At 37.2% G+C, this 19,808-nt stretch overlaps 1 protein-coding gene across 3 annotated transcripts; it reads right to left on the reverse strand.

Moving 5' to 3' along the window:
* Positions 1-62: 62 nt before the first annotated feature.
* On the reverse strand, positions 63-19,639 carry CCP110 (centriolar coiled-coil protein 110). Of its 3 annotated transcripts, none has more exons than XM_032197435.1 (15): positions 19,587-19,639; positions 18,763-18,913; positions 17,268-17,396; positions 14,159-15,806; positions 13,045-13,169; positions 12,723-12,903; positions 11,444-11,583; positions 10,947-11,063; positions 10,565-10,666; positions 10,169-10,285; positions 9,576-9,655; positions 8,923-8,985; positions 8,350-8,409; positions 7,674-7,756; positions 63-2,244 (listed from the first exon to the last, which is right to left on the reverse strand). In XM_032197435.1, exons 2-15 carry the CDS (start codon positions 18,907-18,909, stop codon positions 2,192-2,194), a joined length of 3,045 nt encoding a protein of 1,014 aa, XP_032053326.1. In that variant the 5' UTR covers positions 18,910-18,913; positions 19,587-19,639; the 3' UTR covers positions 63-2,191. The 3 variants fall into 3 exon arrangements, with proteins under 3 accessions (XP_032053326.1, XP_032053325.1, XP_032053327.1); XM_032197434.1 differs by having other exon boundaries at positions 19,582-19,620; XM_032197436.1 differs by lacking the exon at positions 19,587-19,639 and adding an exon at positions 19,453-19,497.
* Between the last annotated feature and the right edge of the window lie 169 nt (positions 19,640-19,808).

Raw genomic sequence — 19,808 nt, forward strand, 5'->3', positions numbered from 1 at the left:
TACAAAAATAAATACACTTCTGTAATGATATTACAGTTGCACACAAAATAAAAAGTCAGATAAATTAAGTATGTATAAATAAAAAACACAGATCAAGTACAAAAAACAAACTCTGGCACTTGTCAAGAGAAAGGCCGCATGAAAGTTCATTAAAAACAAACGAAGTTGTGCTACAAGGTCTTATTACACACATTGGAAACATGCTTAAAGTAAAAGAGGCTCAGGTGTGAAACCTGACCTGAAGGTAAGCATTCATTTTTACTCACACACTAAACCTATCTTTATGTCAACATATTGACTATGCTAATAATAAATACAGTATATAAAACATCCTTTAAAAGCATCAGTCCTTAGCTCTGATATATCAACAGCAAGCTTTGCCACCTGCGGCACAGGTTACACTTGTCTTTTTTTTTTTCCCTTTGAGATGTTTTCCACTCCTATTTCTGCAGTTTCCAAACAAAGGAAATCAAATTAGCATTTTGATGACTACTCAGTAAGCAGGAAGCTTGTCTCAGGCATTTTTTGGATTACATCTGAACTTTTAAAGAGCCATAGAATTTATATGAAGGAGGCAGGTTCTCCACTGGCATAAACTGTTACATTTGCACCATTAGGGAAGGCACCCGGAAGCTTTCAAATAAAAGTTACAGCACAGAGCCACTGTGCAGTGACATCTTCAAAGTATTTAGGAAGTATTTTGCTTTTTCTACATAAGCAATCTGGTATCACCTGGTACAAAACATTTGTTTTTAAACAATGTAACTAGCTGCAGAGGACACACTTACTGATAGAGGTCACAACTAGTGCCACAAGCAAGCCAACTTGTTCGTTGCTGAAGATAACTCTCTTCATCTTACTATTAATCCTCCTTTTTAAAGTTACTGTTTAACCCAACAAAATTTATCAGTCTTTTTTTCTCCTTTATCAGTGTCCACATGTTACAAAGCCTCCAAGGTTGCACTGTACTGATACTAGGAAGAAAACAAAATATAACCCATTTCACATTTAAGTAATCAGTTCCCTAGTTCTACAGTAAAAGAGCAAAGAAGTAAGCACTGCAAAGACTTAAGTAGCCAAGTTTTTCCTCTGGTTTCTAATGTTAAAATCCCATCACCAGTTCATTAAGAGAAAGAACTTAGAGACTTCCACTCCCCTCATGTTGAAGAATAATATCCATCAGTATGGCAACCAAGACAAAATATGAACATGATATTTCAGTATTAGATTTTCTTAAATGAGAGACTGTTTTCCTTGGGTTTTGGTAGAGGTTTTTACCCCTCTGAAACCAGGAAACATGATTTCAGTACAAGGGCTGTTAGATCATGGTACAAGAGAAACTGCTCAGAAAAACTGCAGTCGTCAAAAAGAAAACATAAGTCATATGAATCATTATTATAGACAATCGTGTGCAAGTCTGAAACGATAAAACAATTAAAATCTTGCCTTCTCATGTTTTTGTTGAACATATACTTCTCTTAATCTCAGCTAAAATTATTTCTGTAACAAAGTGCCACAGACAGGAAGGAAAAAAAAAATCATAGGACTTCCAGTACAATGGTTTGATCTACCATGTGTATAAAGGGGCAGTTTCGGTACAGTCATTGCAAGTACATCTGTCTGTCCAGTAGTTAATCTGGATCCATACCTGTGAAACTCAGCAGACATGAAGTTAGGTAATTGCATTTACACAAATCCATTCAGAAAGGCTGCTGACAAATTCACTGACCAAAGTGCTCAGTTTTGTTTAAGATTTTTTTTTCTTATTTAACTGATTTAACTTTATGGTATGAAACTAAAAATATATATGCATATTTATGGTGCCAACCATACACAGAACTTGCAATTTTAAGTCATACAAAAATTGTATGAGAGATACAAGAATTACATAGTGTTAAGTCATGAATTAACTTAATGTTGCTCTATGGTCTTCTTTAACATTATGAATCTTATGTGTACACAGTAGTATGAAGATCTAATAAGTTTAACATGCAATTTTCCACGGTATTAGAGCTTTGCAGCCCTTTATTACTTAAATATGATTGTATGAATATGTCATCATCTGGAAAAAAACAAAGCAGGTTTATCATTTCTGAATATACATAAACATTTAGGGCATAAAATACTTGAATCAGTGCTGAGAATGTCATCATTAAAAAATAGCCTGTTTATCCCAGCGAGTGCTGTCGTCTTAAATTGTCACAACATTTGGCTTCTTTCTTTGGGTTCTTCCTGCATATGCTCCTAAAAACAAAGTAGAAATATTACCATTTCACAGTTGGTACTACTGCTTTTGAAACAAGATTATCTAACAAATATAGCTGAAAAGACAAAATTTTAAAGTATTATTATACGTTCAGTGCCTACTTTGAAAATGAATTTTCATAATGTTACACTTGAAATGCCTTACAAACATGTAAGTAAAACAGGTTACTAAAACTACTAGAAGGCTTGAAAGTAACAACACATTCTAGTTTTTCCTTCCCCAGTAATTGTTCCATTGTCTTTTCTGCTAATATAAAAGATGTACAACTATAATTTGCAAATTTTTAAAAAGTCTGTTTGTAACATTATCACGACAGATTAAATATGATTAACTATTCCATGTACTACTTTTAAACAGATTATCAATTAAGAAAATACTATACAAAGTCAAATATTTAAGACAACTTTTCTGTTCCCACCTCCCACATTAATAAACAAAGAGGTAGTGACAGAGCAAGAATAATGCAAAGCATAGGCAGTTAACATTTTAAGTTGACCTTAGTATTTCTAATTATCTTCGTTATGGTTTCTTGGAATGTGGGCCTAAACTCTCTTCCTCAGACATTCACACAAAAACACATCTCCCTTCTGTTGCACTTGTTCTGAATGCACAGCAACTCCCAGAGATGAGTAATTTTCAGGTTCAGGAGAAAAGTGTGCATGAGCCAGAGGGAAGCAAGTATAAGGCATAGGCAAAAAGCAAAGTTTCACTGATAGTTTCTTCTCCTCACAGATAAGCTCCTTTCCCATCTTGTGATCCAACTTTCTGTGACAGCAGCTGCAAATGGGAAGAGCTTCTTGCTAAATCTGAGAAAGAGAGCTCCAAAACTGAGAAAGGGACACAAAGAAGTAGCAGCCAAAACCAAGATGCACCCGTGCTGCCACAACAATAGCCTTGTCTTTTTGCAACATCCCACACATGCGTTACACAGAGGAAAGGACCAAATCTTGCACTCACCACACCTTCACTCGCCAAAACCTCTTTGGTAAAATATTATAGGAATTGTTGATTTAAATTACTTTGCATGACTTGAATTAAATACTTTGCATCTGCCACACTCCTAATGCAGTTATTAGCTATCAGATAACTATAACTCAGCAGCAACTTTACTGTTAAGCATAAAGAGACTTCAATAACTTATTTAAAAAAAAATAATATTCGCACCAGAGAATACTCAAATCTTAATACAAATGAACTGTCTTTTCAGGAGAACAGTTGTAGGTTTCCATATGTTGACAAACACAACCAGGATTAAAAGAGCAGTATGAATAACTTCATCAGGCAAAAAGCCCTTATAATAAAAAGAAAGCTGCTTAGGATTAAAAAGTAAAATAAAAATCTCTCCACGTGTAACAAATTTCTAAATATATACATATTTAGAAAGCCATATTACACTATGCATAGCACAATTATCTTCCAGTGATAAGGGTTTAGCACTGCAGGCTGCTAAAAAGAAGCACAATTCAGCATTCATTAGGTTCAGGCAGTTATTGAGAGTGTCCAGCAATGTGAGCAAACATTTACATGAAAGCAGTGAAAGTTGTATCACATGGTGCAGAGCAGTGAAAATGGAAGACAGCCATGGAAAAGAAACAGTTACCAGGCAATTAAACAAATGTGACAAATAGGTGCCAGTCTTTTTTTTTTTTTTTTTTTTTTTTTAGGATTTTCAGTTACTCTGTCAGAGTCAGAGTGGTTACTTACAGGTGCCCAAGAGCTTCATTCAGCACGGTGCAAAGCAGCTTTGGAAATGCCCCCAGAGACCTCACCACAGCAGGATCCCTGACATCTGAACACTGTTCCCCACTACGCAAAAAGACATTCTTGCTGGCCCAGCACTCACCTGTGCTGTATTCTTCAGCTCACCTGTGATCCCATATGACAAACAACCAGGCTGACAAGCACAATGCTTTAGTAGTGATTGAAAACTACCCTCATAATTCTCCTTGTGTGCACTCCAAGTTATATAAAAATCTCACAAACAGAAAATAAGCACATAGTTTTGAATCAGCCCACTTTTATTAATGTTTCACTATTAGGAAATAAGTGGACATATTTCAAGTTAGTTTTCTCCCCCCTGCCTAATCTCCCCCTGTAAATTCCCTGCCTAGCACATCTTGCAAGCTGCTGACTGAGCTTCTTTGCCCCATTAAAACAAAAACAAACAAAAGGATGACTTCATAGGTTAGGTTCTCTCTTTAGTACAGACCTTTGGATTCAAGGAGTACACAACAAAAACTAAATTTAAGACCACCTATTAAAGAAAAATACCTTTGTGCTAGAAAAAGACAGCAATCAGAGTGGTATTGGAACTACAAAGCACTTTGTTGACAGAAGTTAAAAGAACAGTCAAAAGAAGGGGAAAAAAAAAGTAGTTTGATGGCTCCATCACCGTCTTCTTCTGAAGTTCTCTCTCACACCTACTCTGAATGCTTAAGTGACATCTGGGATATCTGTATTCTACTAATCCTTCTTCCCTTTTGCCCCTCTAACAAGCTGCAAATTAGGGATTTAACTGCGAGTTAGGGATGAATGAGGACAATAAACAAAATAGAAATATTATGGGTTAAGAGTTTGCAGACTTAGCATAGTTACAGATATAAGTATGTCATTTCTTTTCAAAATGACTTGAGATTATAGTTTCTCTATGGTCTCTCTCAGACAAAACTTGTTGCCTTACTACAGTTGACTTTCAAGAATCTGTCTTGAAAAGAAACTTACTTCACTAAAACCAAATATATTCAACATACTGCCAAATCTTTCACTATTCAAATTAATGCCTATATACAGAAAACCACATTAAATATATTCAACTTAAGGTATTCTTCATTATGCAAAGTTATGCAGATTTCTTTCATGCCAAACATTCCCCATCTAGTAATTTCAGAATGCCTTTCTACTACATGTGTAGTATAAGTAGTCTAACTTATTTAATACCAGTACTTCCACGTGGTCTGTTAAATACCACAGGAAATTATGTGATGTCTAAAACACTGAATTGAGGTTATATTGTGTATGCTGTCTAGTTCCAGTTACAACTGGTTAAATCATCTACTTTGTGTTCTAAGGTCACAACAGGAGGCATTACACAGCTTTCCAGATAGTCAACACGTAGCAATAAAGAACGGCAATGAGAAATTTAGAGATATATTCCAAAGGATTCCTTCCATTGCCTGGTACTAACTGTCAGAACTTAGATAATTGCAATTAAGACGGACCTGGGGACTCAGCAGAGCAACACACAGTGCCAATGCTGGAGAGTGACAGTGAATGTTTTAACTGGATGTCAGACTGAAATGTAAAAAATGCAATAGATCATCACACCCCTGTGGTGGTTTTACTTGGGTGGGCAGCCAAGCTCCACCACAACCGCTCTCTCACTCTCCCTCTCCTCAAAGAGGAAGGGGGAGAAAATACAGCACAGAGAGCTCAAGGTTTGTGATGAGAAAGGTTTAATTAAAGGGAAAGGGAATGGGGAGAAAAAGAAACAAAAGAAACAGTAAGTCCGTGTGGAAGCACAGAGAAAAGGAAAAAAATTACTCTCTACTTCCCATCAACGAGCGATGTTTGGCCACATCCTGGGAAGCAGGGCCTCAAAATGCATAGCGGTTGTTCAGGAGGAACAGCCCCTTCCCCCATGAGAGCCCCCCTTTTATTGCTGAGTGTGACATCAGGTGTTATGGAATATCCCTTTGGTTGGGTTAGGTCAGCTGACCTGGTGATGTCCCCTCCCCATCACTTGCCCACCCCCAGCCTGCTGGCTCTTGGGGGCTTGGAACGAGTCCTGATGCTGTGGCAGCACTACACAGCAATAGACACAACACTGGAGCGATACCAGTGCTGTTCCAGCAGAGCACAGTACTGTGTGGGCTGCTGCATGGAAAGGTGACTCCAGCCTAGACAGACCCAGCACAACCTCAAACATCAATTATATGAGACTGGGGAAGCATCCAGATCCCTAATCAATGCTAAGCTTGATACTGACACCATCCTTTCATCACTACTCTTTACAACTGCTGTAATTTTGTAACTGAAAGGGTTATTGATCGTTTCATCAAACTTGCAAATAGTAACTGCCATATGGTTACCTTTGCTTGCTACAGTTATATTGCTTGCTTAATATTCTTCTTTCTATTTCAGAGAGATTATTTACAATCTTTGCTAATTTTGAGTGCAACTGTGTAACTGCCTTGCTGCACAGTAGTGGTGACAACACTGCCAGGAGAATTGGTAACTGAAAAATAAAACAAACCAACCTTGGTTGGGATCTCATCATTTGCTCCTCCCCCCATCCCCTTTATTTCCTTTCAAAATGAAATGTAGATGTATGTACTAAAGATGTATATGCATGGTTTCTTATTAGTGTATGTCTTTCTACACACAATTATCTAGGCTTCACAAAGTACAAGGACAATCATTTCTGAGAAAACAGATCATTTGAACAGCGCACACTCTGCACTAAAGTACAGAGGTACTCCCTATAGCATTGCTCCAGGTCAGCAGTAAGTGCAGAATCTTCCTTCTAGGAAAGATTTGATACTTAATACACAATGTTATTTCAGAACACCATGAGAAGGAGCTGAAATTCTGCCACATTATAGTTTGACTTCTTGAGCCCAGAAGTTCCTAATTGTTTTATACTTGAGTTGTGGAACTCTCCTTTGAGAGCAAAGTGTAATAAAGATCTTAAACTGCTTTTAAAACTCCAAATCAACTCATCTGTTGATAAATAAATGCTTGTCACTTAAGAAATTTGAAATCAGATTAAAAAATGGAAATTGCAAAAGATATTTCATAGTTTTATTCTCTTCATGCCTGAACAGGCTGAAAACAGAGATGTCTGGCACTATTATCAAACCTTCTTATTAAAAAGGTAACCAACCAGTTATCTCTGTATGCAAGCTCAGGAATACTCCACTTCTGGAGTATTATTTTTGCCTCATTAAGACTCACACATTCTGTAAGATGCTACAGTAGAAACTTAAGTCTCAGCCTATGGAGACTAAATGCCCACTGGCAAGTCTTCTGAAACTGTCCTGTCTTCGAAACAAAGCCTATTGGAAGGACAAGTTACACAGGTACAGAACTGCAATGACACAATCGATCCAACTCTAGTTTGACTATTAGCCTCTCAAACAGTTACAGTGAATATATTTGGAAAAATTACTTATGGTTGGGCATCTGGCAAATGAAATCAAATGAGCTATGTTGTACATTCTATACCCCACATTTACAGAACTTTACAGTGGATGGTTAAGTTACCAGTGCATGTCTGAAGAGACAGGTTAGATTTAAGACACAGCAAAGCAGGTGCACAAGAACAGGAAAACAATATATCCCCCATCTATTTTTTCTCGATACTAGTAACTTATTTACTATACGATCCAAGCACCAATTTTCTACACACCTGGAACAGCCTTGTTAGACACTCTGCTCTCTGAGGCCTTCTTTCTATTTTGCTCAACCCCCTTCATTGAGGTCTTAGGGGTTCTAATTAAATATAAAAGAGTTAATAAGTCACTTGCATCAATGTTGAAAGATCGTATCCAAAAATATAAAGACACTATCAAACTATTTGGCATTAAATCATTTTTACGCCATCGCATATAGGCTCCTCCAGATGATCCTGGAGGTCTTTTCCAACCTTAATGATTCTATGCGCACAACACCTATTGACATTATTAAGGCTTAAGAAGATACATTACGTAAGAGAACATCTCTCCAGAGAATTTTAAAACTCTGTACAAGAAAGTGATTCAGTTCAGATACTGTGGCATTACAGTCTACATTTAAAAATACATATATTTCATTAAGTGGAAGCAAAGCTTCATGGAATGAATGTTACAAATAGAAATGTCAAAACACGGTGTAAATGGAGACAATACACAAGAGGATGATAACACTAAGTATTTTCTTGCAGTACAAGGTAAAATAAAGCTTCAACACTCTCAAAGTACTGTGAGAATTATTTTGCCTTTGAACAACAGTTGCACCATTAAGTCTAAATATTACTTGGAAATTACTGTGTTCTTGCACTTTGCATTTACTTTTAACGTTAGGCCAAGAACATGCTGTGTCCTTACCCTTGTCTGCAAAGCAATCTGTGAACTGGGGCATTCTGTCCTTGATTTGGTTGAAGTACTCTGTTAAAACACAAACTTCTATTAGTGCTTTTTTTCCCCTCTTAAAAAAATATAAAATAAAATCTCACAAGGTATACTGAATTATGCATCATCTTTCACGCAGCAAGTTTCAGAATGGCTAGCAGGCTCTGACATGTGGGCAAAAGTGGCAAGAATTAAAATTCCATAGTAAAAATACTACTTTCACTAGCTATTTAAAGCAAAGGCACACACACAAAAGTAAAGCTTAAGAGATACTAATAGGGTATCTGAGAGAAACCTTGAACCTGAACATAAAGAGTTAAAACCGTAAACAAATAATTTCTGAACCGACTTTGAGGAAAATTAAAAAAATGTATTTTCTAACTTCAGAAGTAATAACCCCTTTTCTCAGACCACACTAAATCTGATTTCATTAATGCCATAATAATGGCTAAAATCAAGCTGATTGATGACAAACAAGCAACAAAGATCAAAGAATCTAACATTATAAGACAGTTCTTTAGAAGCATTATAATAAGAGTAATCACTCACCGGCTTTCAGGACTTTTTTGTTTTATGATTATTTTTTTACTTGGCATTCCCATCTCTGAAGCCCTAGAGAAACAACAGTTTTGAAGCATATTTAAGTCACAAAATCATCATGTAAGTCTTAAACATAAATAGCAAGAGAAAACCAGCAACAGAATCTACATCTACATGTAATACTGCCAGAATAGTTCTACAGATAACCACTTTTTATGCATGAGTGAGCGTAACACTTCTATTCTGTCCACTGCTTTACAGTAGACAGATGTCTGCCACCACCCCAAAAATACTCCTTGCCAGAGATAGTCTACCAAGTATCTCTCTTGCTAGGTACTTTGGAAAGTTTGATAAAATAACCTACAGAAGTCAACCATAAATTGAGTGCACAGAGGTTTTTTTGATCACCACTGAAATACGCTGTAAATGTACAACCTGGAACAACCGTTTTGCCCATAGGGGCAAGAAGTCTCTCAAAATTAAGATGGAACTGCTACAAGTGGTAATACACCACATGCCTGAAGCTTTTTTATTCATTCTTCTTAGAAGGGATGTTGGTTTCCAAATAATCTGTTTTTCAAAAAAACTTATTTTCACTATTTCCTACTCTTCCTACCCATCCTCTTGCACCCTCCACCCACCAAAGGGAGATCTGCACATACTTCATGTACTTTTTCCTATCCAGAGATTTCTGCGTAGCTGTTGAAAGCGTTGCTCTCTCTCTTGGACTCTTTACTTTATCCTATAAAGGCAAAAACAACCAACAGCAACACTCAATAATGTTTTAGTTGAGCTTAACCTCATCTGACCTGACCCTACTTTACAAACAAATAAAAATATTGCTATATTTTAAATTTTTCTCTTTTCAGTACAAAGTTCACGTTCAGGCTAAATTCAAGATTTTTATCTTCTTTAAAATCAAAGAATCTTCCTTATACTACCAGATCAAGAAGGCTTGTGTGGCATAACAAATTCTTAAAGTCCGAAACCTCATTGTCACTTTCATCATGTTTTTCACTGTTTATTATGTCTATGCACTAAAAGTTTCAAGACAGGTATCTCCTACTGCAGTGATTTTTCTTATTATTTTTAACTTTTAATAATTACACGAGCACAATTTAACAATTAAGATTGTAAACTTTTTACTTTGTCAGGAAGAGTCTCTTAAAAGCAAAAAAAAGTCTCTTAAAAGCAAAACATATTTAAACTCTAAAAAAAAGAAAAAGCATTTTGCATTGTTGTGACTATAACCCACCATTTGCCTGAGCATTTTCTCTTTACGAACTTCACGATCATGACGCAGAATACTCATTCTTTCAGATGCCTCCATTGTAAAAAATATGTCATGGATGTCATACAGAGCAGCTCGCAGCTAGAAAGAATAGTTAAAAATTTTATAAAATAGTTAACTTTCCTGTGGAAATGATCACCAAACTCCGTTTAGACAAAACGCTTTAAAAGGTAATTTAGAAATCCCTCTTAATGTGTCAGCAGAAAAATCTAATCTTTTCTTCACAGAGTTTAAACTTTTTCTTTTGAATAAAGCCACTGTGAAAGTTTCATGTATTTATACTACCACACATGAACAACCAACTTCTTTTTACAAAAGCAGAATAGCTAGGAAAGAAAAAGGAAGTTTAAATTATGTCACCTGAGCCATTACTCTTTCATGAAGGGATGCATCTTGTGCTGAAACACTTCCTCTTTTTAATGGGGCTTCAGACTGAAAATTCCTTATGAACTCCATAGTGTCCTGGGGGAGAGGGGGAAATGAGATTAAGCACCAAGCGTAATCCTTCACAACCAAGGAATCATCACAAACTTTTTGCGTAGTGCAGGTTGTCTTTTACTTGGACCTTATGACAGTAAGCAATGCAGCACTTAAATGTGTTCAAATGGCAGATACTACTAAATTCTTCTGAAAGCAGGAAATGCATTACTTCAACTGTCAATTGACAACAGGAGAGAAAGAAAGATAAAAAGAACATACTCAACAGGAGGAGAAACCACATAATTAAAAGTGTGGATCTTACTTTTACAGTTTGTTTAAGATGTTTCAGTTTTTCTGTCTGCAGGAGTCTACGAGTAAGAAATCCCTTTGCCACAGCAGTTATCTTACTGAACTTCATTTGTATCTCTGGACTGAAAACCTTAAAAGAAAAGTAGCATTTTCTAAACATTGAATAAACAAAGCAGAAGTTAATAATTATTTCTCAAATAACATCAGTTACTTAAGTTTTGAAGTAAGAAACAAGCTGTTGATAAGGGTAAAAAGTTTTGGCTAGTGGCTAGGCCAGAAGTACCCACTACAGTATTAATTTAGCAGAAGCAATATACTGTCATATGATTATTTTGCATATAGTAATAGCAAGAAAAACATGCTATACAGTTGTCCCATGTAATTTAAGTCAATAGAGGAAGGGATACCAAACTTTTCAGTGAAATTTATTACTATACAGCTATTACAGAATTGCCAGCATCTTACAAAAACTAAAGGACTTTTAAATTTATAAATAAATTTTTTCCTTACCTGAGCCCACCTAGTTTTGATCCTGTTACTTGGCCTAGATACTGAGGTTTTTATAACTCCACTACCCGATGGTCCCCAGAGGTAGAATGAAGTTTCACTTGTTGAAGTGAAGGTGTTAGGTGTTGTAGTATGGGCAAAACCTGCATGCAAAGCAGAGTGTACAGTTTAACACACAGATTTCTTTCCATAAAGTAATGACTATGCATACAAATACACACAGAGCTCTATATACAAGATCAGATGCAATTACTGTACTTAAGAACAAAACATAAGACAGCACTCCATAAAAATAACTAATTAGGAAAAAAAAAAATCAATCACACACAAACTTTTAATTCAGGCTGCAGTCAGGAAGTCTTTTTGGAAAGAACAGAGAGGCTCCCAGTGCTGTTAGCTATTCTTATTCACATTGTGGACTATAATACTTCCATATTGGAAGAAAAAATATCTGTATGCTACAGCACGAAAAAAAAGATCACTCACATAATATTAAAGTTGCTACACAAAATCTTATCCATAAAACATCTCAAAAAAAGCAGTTTTGAAGAGTTTCATGTTGCTAACATGGCATCTAAAGATGAATAATAAATAATCATAATCATGTAGTTCAGAAATTTTACTCTCAAAGTTCCTTCGCTCTTCTCCTGTTAAAACATCAGTTTTCCATCTGTTTGAGAAGTGCACCTTAAAACAGTCCAGAAGCAGAACTCAGCTCAGAGGTAGCAACTTTGTTTACAAGGTCAATTACAGGCAAGAAGCAATCTGAAAATTTGATTCATTTCAGAGCAAAATTAGATAAACCAATGGAAAAAAAAAAGAACAAACATTTCATAACACACTGGAACAGGCAAGACGTGCCATTGACTACTGCTGTACATCCTTACAGACGTGACCCCCCGGTAGAGCCCTTCTAATCCTCCCACACAAGAGCACTAGACCACAGCTACGTGCATCAGGATGAACGTTCTGTGACACGATGCAAATTCATGTCCTCATCCTTGACCGGATCAATTTACTTTTAACTTGCCTTACTCAAATATTTCCCTTAACAACTCTATGCAGATGCAACACATGGAACAGTACAAGAATGGCTGAAACTGCCACCCAGAAAAACTTGCAAAATAAAATTTGTTTTACATATGCTGTCAGCAGTTGAAGGCAGCAGCTGACAAAAGGTGTGAACAGAAGCCCTGTTTCTATTAGTACATTGGGCAGTCAGTTCAGTCAAGCACCCCAGAGCAAAACATCTCACAATATTTAATTATATTCTAAGTTTTACCAATGCTGGTTGAGTTTGTGTTATGGACTGTCTCCAGCTGAGACTGCACACTTTCCAGTAAGCCACTTTCGCTTTTTCTCCACTCCAACTCCATCCTACTGTTAATGTTCACTTTGGAAATTTCTATTTCTGTTGTAGCAACCTTCTTTCCCTTCAGTTTCCTCTCCTGTTCTTCCAGTTCCTATGAATTAAAGAATCAACTGTAAGACTGGTTTTCTAAGACTGCAAAGCAACAGAATATACACTTTAAAACCAATTGCTTCCTGACAAACTTCAACACACATGACTTCAGCTTGGAATTTTTCGTCTTTTTTTGCTTTACCTTCTGCAGTTTCTCCTGTTCTCTCTCTTGTTCAGCTATCAGAATCGACAGTTGTTGTGCATGCTGTTCTTCAAGCCTCTTCCTCATTTCTTCAAAGGCCAACATTTTAGTTTTTAAAATCTCTTCTAAGAAGATATAAACAATACAAAGAATCAAGCATCAAACATTTTATATGCGATCCTTGCCACAGGTATACAAGCTTTAACAGGAGTAATTTGCACCATCGGTAAAAAACATGGCATCATTCACATCGAGTAGCCACTATGTATTGCAAGAACCTTGATATGAAGCTGCCACTATGTATTACACAGAACTTTATCAGTTAATGCAGTCCTTCAAAATATTTGCATGTTCATATTTGCAGGATAAGCACGTGGCACCAACTGAGCCTACATTAAAACACAGATGCAAAAAATCTAGTTCTGAGAAGAGTATACCTACATTCACTTGAGTTAAAATACTTAAGCCATTTTGGCTTGATGTGGTAGAGACACACACAAATGTAACAGTCTTGAACTGGAAGAAAATACCTATACAATAATTTGCAACCTACCTTTCAAAAGGTATTTTCTTTTAATTTACACAGAGTATTTCAGTAGGCTTATTTAAGTCTAATAGAATATTATTTTCTTATTAAAACTAAGTTCAAAATTCTACATTCAGATGAGAACTTAGTATTTTTTGTGGTTAAACGACACCCTTGAGAATAAATACAGAATTCACCAAACTAAGAAACAATGTTTTAGTCAGCCCTTCCTCATAAATTATTTAATCAAGTTTTTGTTACCAACAGATGTTATAAGACTTTTGACTCCAATCGACTCCTAAATCAGCAATGACTCCATTCTGTAGCAGTTAAGAAAGGCTCAAGTAGCAATTTAAATTTCATAATTCATTATTAATTAAAAACCAGAGAAATAATGAGATTAAAAGCCAGAGAAATAATGAAATTACTGAAAAAAGGTAACTGACATAATCAAACTGTTTCTTTTGGTATATATACATACTTCGAACCACCAACAACTACATTATAACATTATCATTGGTTTTTCCTAAAAAATTATAAACTGAGAACTAAGTTGAAGGAAAAACCATCAACTAATGAATCTTTTACCTTTTACTATACTTGAATCAGGGGCTGCGTTCTTGGTAATGTAAACTGATCCCACAGAATATTTCTGTTCTTGCAACCACTGCTTCTCTTGTTCTTCCATTCCAACTGTTACACCACAGGAACTGTTTTCTTTTTGGCAACTGTCACTGTCCAAATCAAGTCTACGTTTTACCTTTTCAAAGGTATTTTCCAGAAACTGCTCATTTGCCGGGGGAACACTAGGAGTATCCATCTGCTGATGCATATTCTTGCCTTGTGTTAGCAGCGGGGATGGGTTTTCTACATCGTAAGATTTATTGAGTTCTACTGGAGAATTACATTTAGTATTTTCGAGCAAACTAGATGGCTTGGTTTCATGCACTGCTAGGAGCTTCTGCGTTACTGTAGACTGACTGATAGCAAATGGCTCATTCAGTTTTGGAGCTGCAGTAGTAGCAGCAGTCTCTGCTTTATATGGTCCCCTGCTGTCCATGGCCACCTGTCCTTCCACTGTAGCAGACAACGGCCCCTTGCTTTCCAAGGGCCCAAAGGAATGTCGATTTAGTTTGCCAACCACCAGCCCATCACAGGGAGCTGCAGAATTCCTGATGACACCAGGAACTCTGCTAGGGCAAAGCATAGAGAAGTCCACCATAAACTTTGGCACTGATTCAGACACATTATTTTTATCAGCAATATCTTGCATGATTAAATCCATCGCTCTCCCCTTGCCTTTAGGGCTCAATTCATAAGCATTCACAGGATTATTGATAACAATGTGTCCCATCGATAGAGGCCTTGGGCGCCTTCGGTGCATTTTAGGACTCATGCTTGGCTCTGGGCTTGGCAATTTGGTATATGATCCCATGAGGCTCCTGACAATGCTACTGTCACGATCAACCGCAGAAGTATTTTTTAATTCTTCATCTGAATCTGAATCCACCAGCGGGGGTGTTCCAACTCTCATAGGAATGTCCACTTTAGAAAAACTGGATAAAGTTGACATACTTGTGTTACTGGTATGAGCAGAGGTACCTTGGAGAAGGGTATTTGATTTATTAAGACTAGGCTTATCAAGCGGCACAGCAGTGGAATTTCTGCCTGTAAGCTTTGCTCGCTCTTTCACAGAATCAGGTGTTTTAACCGCATCATTTTCTTTGTCTGAATGACTTTCACTCATACTCCTCTTTGAATTACTTTTGGAGCTACGCCTTGTTTGCTCTTTCTCTACGTACTCCCTGGATTTTTTCAGCAGGTTCTGAAGGCTCATTGCGTACGGATCTTGGACTTCCTTGTCAGATGATGGCACTGCTGCTACCTCCTGCTTTTGCAAAGCGTGTGACACAAGCTTACTCTGCGTGCTATCAGGAGATGCAGCCCTTGGACAAGGTATGTGTTTGGAGAAGCAACTCTCGCTTTGCTTTGAAAAAACATTCTCTTCTGCTGCTTGAAGTACTTCTGTCACATTGGATATCACTTGCTCCACTGTATCTGATGACATGAGTTCTGGAGTCTTTTCAAGCTCTGTGGGACCATGCTGTTTAGGAGAACATGGTAAATTGTCATCAGATGGAGCTGTGAGGTCAGTCAAAGCTTTTGAGTCTGAAGCAGGGCACGTATTCACACCCTCCCATGTGTTCACATCACTTGCAATAGATCCCTTCCTGATCTGCAAATAAAAATTGAAAAATATCACATATTTTGGATGAAATCTCTGATTTTTCAAATTAATGCAAACTTCATCTGCACTTAAAAGAGAATGCTGAGACCTTAAAACCTATAAAAATTTTCAGTTTGAGTACTGCAAATTTCCTTCAAATTACTCACAATATGGAGCTCCATGCAATGAGAAAAAGGTTACTGGAATTAAAATATAAATGTGGATAGTGGTCCACTCAGAATTTTTAGTGATACAAAATATCTGCATGTAAAGATGCTTTTTTCTTCACACAGTAATTTGGATACATTCAAATAATTTTTTGGCTTCAAATTGTATTGCAAGATTCCTGTTAAAATATGAAATCATGTCCATATTAAATAAGAAATGCAATTGAAAGAATTCAACATCAAATAGATTAACCTACAGACAACTAAGAACAAATCAAAATAATTCCTAAAGATAATAGAACTATAAAATATTTTTTTCATTTCTTTACTAATCCAGAGACTTGAAATATAATTTTTTAAGTACTTGTAAAAACAACTTTAGTTACATTTCATGCATTATGTAGCTTCTCTTTTATGTAAGTGAAAATTACATGGTACTTCTAGCCAGCATTTGGTTAAAAGGATTTCCACACTAAAATACAGGTTATCCTACATGTTGCAATTCAATTATCAAGGGGACATCCTTGGGGAAAAAAAAAAAAAAAAAGAGTTTTGTACTGAATGCAAGTTCCTGGTCTGCTCTTCAAATCCCAAGTCAGGTGACTGTTGCCATGCATGCTCCAGTAAACACTACAAGCTTGGTAACTCAGAGGTTTGCCACCTTAGTAACTCAACACACTCAGCATTAACTGTACCCATTCAAACAAAAAGTTAATTTAAAGGCTGTATTACAGCTATGTAACAAAGACAAATAATACTGCTTGATTGTATTTAATATTCTTTTCAGTTAAAACCCTACTGAATTCATCACCGAAGAACCAAAGAAAAAAAATAGTTGCAGTAAAATTACAAAGCACCCAACTGAATTACAAGTTGTTTCAAAGGTAATTTTACTTCTGTAATCATGAAGTTGTATACATATACACATACACATTTTTCTGATTAAACCACAGGTTTGCAAATAAAGCACGCCAGTTGCTGTAACAACAGTAGTTTCATTTGTTTGCTTTTATAATCTAGTTGCTTGAGCGTTATGAAAGCAACAGTCAGTCAGTTAGTGTGGTCTGCCTTTTGCATACACCAAAACAAGCAGTGAAGAGCAAATCCCATACATTACAATGAATGTAGAGACTACTGCTAAATAATCAATCATTTGGTCACACAGCACAAATACTAGCAAATGCTGGTTCTTGAGAGTTAACTGCTATTAATTTCACAAGTGAATACCTAAATCCCAGCCCTTTCTCAAAGCATATGTAAGGAGATGTTTCCTCTAAAGCTATAAAAAGGATTTGAACACTACCTGAACATTTTCTAGAATCTCCTGAACACGATTCAGTAAAGCTCTTTTCTTGGAGTTCTGTCTCCAGGTCTCTAGATCCAGTGCTTTCTGTTTATACTGTTCTATTTCCTTTTTCTTTTCAAAGTTCAGCTGCAAAACAGAGTGTAAGAAACACGGTTTATACCACTAAATGCAAGTTACAATACAGAATTAAAGAAATAAATTAAAACCACAGAAACTAAGAACAGAAGAAAAAAAATCAACACCAAAGCTGAGATTTTGCACACACTTTAAATGCCAATTTCTTTTTAACCAATTACACTTTTTTATGCAGTTGCACTAAATGCCTTTTTTGGCATACATGCTAATGAATATGAATTCAAAAGATAGTTTATATTTTTTTTTATGAGCATTACATGCTGTAATGCCAACTTCAAATGACACAGGACTCAGATTGCAAGACAGGTCTTTCCCAGTTTTCCATGGAGATGGGGGCTTTTGGCAGCCCTGTGACCAACCTTCCTACCTGCACTCAATTTATTAAGCTCTGTGAAGGACTAGCTTGCACTTGCCCTCTGAACCAGTGGTGAATTTCACAATTAGACAGACAAACAGAAATGTAAGCTAACAAGTTTTTGGATCCTTTCAAAAACCTGTATCAGAAAATCTTCTAAGTTACTACTTTAGAATATGTAGTTTGGATAAAAGTCAAAACTAAATTTACAAAATTTCCAAAAAGTGGTTTCATAAAGTTCTCCAAAATTAAGCAGTGTCTAGCCAAATTATACATTTCTTCTATGAAAATTCAAAAATGCACCCATTTATAAATGAAAAATATTACAATATACTCTTCTAGTCTCCAATGTATATCTGCATCACAACTTTTGGAGATCATTGTCAGACATACTCTCCATTCATAATTCCCATCACTGCAACACAAACTACCAACAGCTTTCTGCTTGGATCTGTTTAAATTTAGAATAGCTTTAACGTATCTGATGACCCTGTAAAATATATAGGAGGAAGGTACAAATACATGAGAAAAAGAAGTATAATTAAAAAGCTTTTTAACAACCTCAGTATTTCCTATTCCCACTCTCACATTATTATTTTTGGACAGTTTTAAACAAACAGATTATTTGACATTTGGAATGTCAATATAATATTAGAGTTAAGCCCAGCACTAACATTTATCTATTTAACACTACAAATATTTTCACTCTCCATGTGACAATAATAAATGAAGAATCAAGAAATGACAGCAGTCATTGAAACGAACAAACAGAAAAAACAAAACAAAACAAAACAAAAAACACCAACCAACTGAAAAAAAACTTACCCCTTTACCTTGGAAAATTAAAGCTAGGAAAATTAAAGCTAGGAATGCCTAGACTACACTAAGCAGCGGTCAGGTAGTACCTTAAAACAGAACTGTACCTTCAGAAGCATCACTACACACATATCAAAGCACAGGTTACACATCAGGGAAGGAAAGAAAAAGAAAGAGAAGCCTTACCAGGGGCGAAAGCACAGGAACTCCATGGAACTGAATGAAGGAGATATTTTTGTGCTGAACAATGAAAGAGGTTTCTGTCTTTATCGCCTCTCCCTGGATTCTGGTAAGATGCTTCTTACAGAATACTTCATAGTCCTCCATTTTCATTTAACTAAACAGCAGAGAGCAATAAAATTAAGCTACTGTACTTCCAAGGCCATGAAAGGAAAACAACAACACAACGAATTTCAGTTTTTATGTCTGTATCACTGTATCTGGGAAACAAATGATATGTTAGAAATGTCACTCAATCTTTTTCCTGCCATTAAGAAAAGCAGCAAAGCTAATTTGCTTTTAAGATCTGCATATATGAGTGAAAAACCATGTTCAATCGCAGACCCGTTGATGAGACAAGCACTGAGGTAACCCAGACACACACAGTTACATGTGTTAAAGGTAACCTTAAACATTTCCATCAAAGACTAAACCTTTAAGGCCTCCCATTACGACCAGTTACTTCTCATCGGCCGCTTAAAAGAGAAAATGCAGCTAAATTAAAATAATACTAATGTTAAGTCCATATTAAGGCCAGAGCAGCCTCGATATTCGGAGGGCTGACAGGAGGGTAGCTCACCTCACCACCCCACCCCCCTTCCCGTCTCCCTGCAGCAACACAGACCAGCCCTGCCACCGAGAACACAAACCGCCCACCACAGCCCAGCTTCCTCAGGAGGCGCTGCCGGCGCTTCGTCCCCCTCGGCCCGTTTCTGCCTCCCCCCCTCCCTCCCCGAGCCCCCTCCGGTCCCGGTCCCGGTCCCGCCGCCGCGGCCTGCCCGGTACCGTGCCTCAGCCGCTGCCCCTCCCGGCCGCCGCCCGTCCCGGCACTACAACTCCCGGCGTGCTCCGCGCCCGCCGCCTGCCCTCGGGGCGGGAGGGGAGCGAGGGCCCGGCGGCTGCCGGGCGGGGACGGGGACGCGTAGGGAGGGTGGGTGATGATAGGGAGAGCAGGGGGCGGATCGCACCGCGCCCCGGGGCGCTGCATCCCCGCAGCCCTCGGGCACGGCAGC

Source organism: Aythya fuligula, chromosome 15 (genome assembly GCF_009819795.1).
Source record: "Aythya fuligula isolate bAytFul2 chromosome 15, bAytFul2.pri, whole genome shotgun sequence".
NCBI classification, from domain to species: Eukaryota; Metazoa; Chordata; class Aves; order Anseriformes; family Anatidae; genus Aythya; species Aythya fuligula.

Bases quoted from the DNA above. Each gene is read 5' to 3' on its own strand.
- CCP110 (XM_032197435.1), bottom strand. From the start codon at position 18,909: ATGAAAATGGAGGACTATGAAGTATTCTGTAAGAAGCATCTTACCAGA. The intron at 10,286-10,564 runs GTGACATAATTT...TATTCTTTCTAG, and splicing joins ATGAAAGAGTAATGGCTCAG to CTGCGAGCTGCTCTGTATGA. The intron at 8,986-9,575 runs GTATGTGCAGAT...TTGTTTCTCTAG, and splicing joins GATAGGAAAAAGTACATGAA to GGCTTCAGAGATGGGAATGC.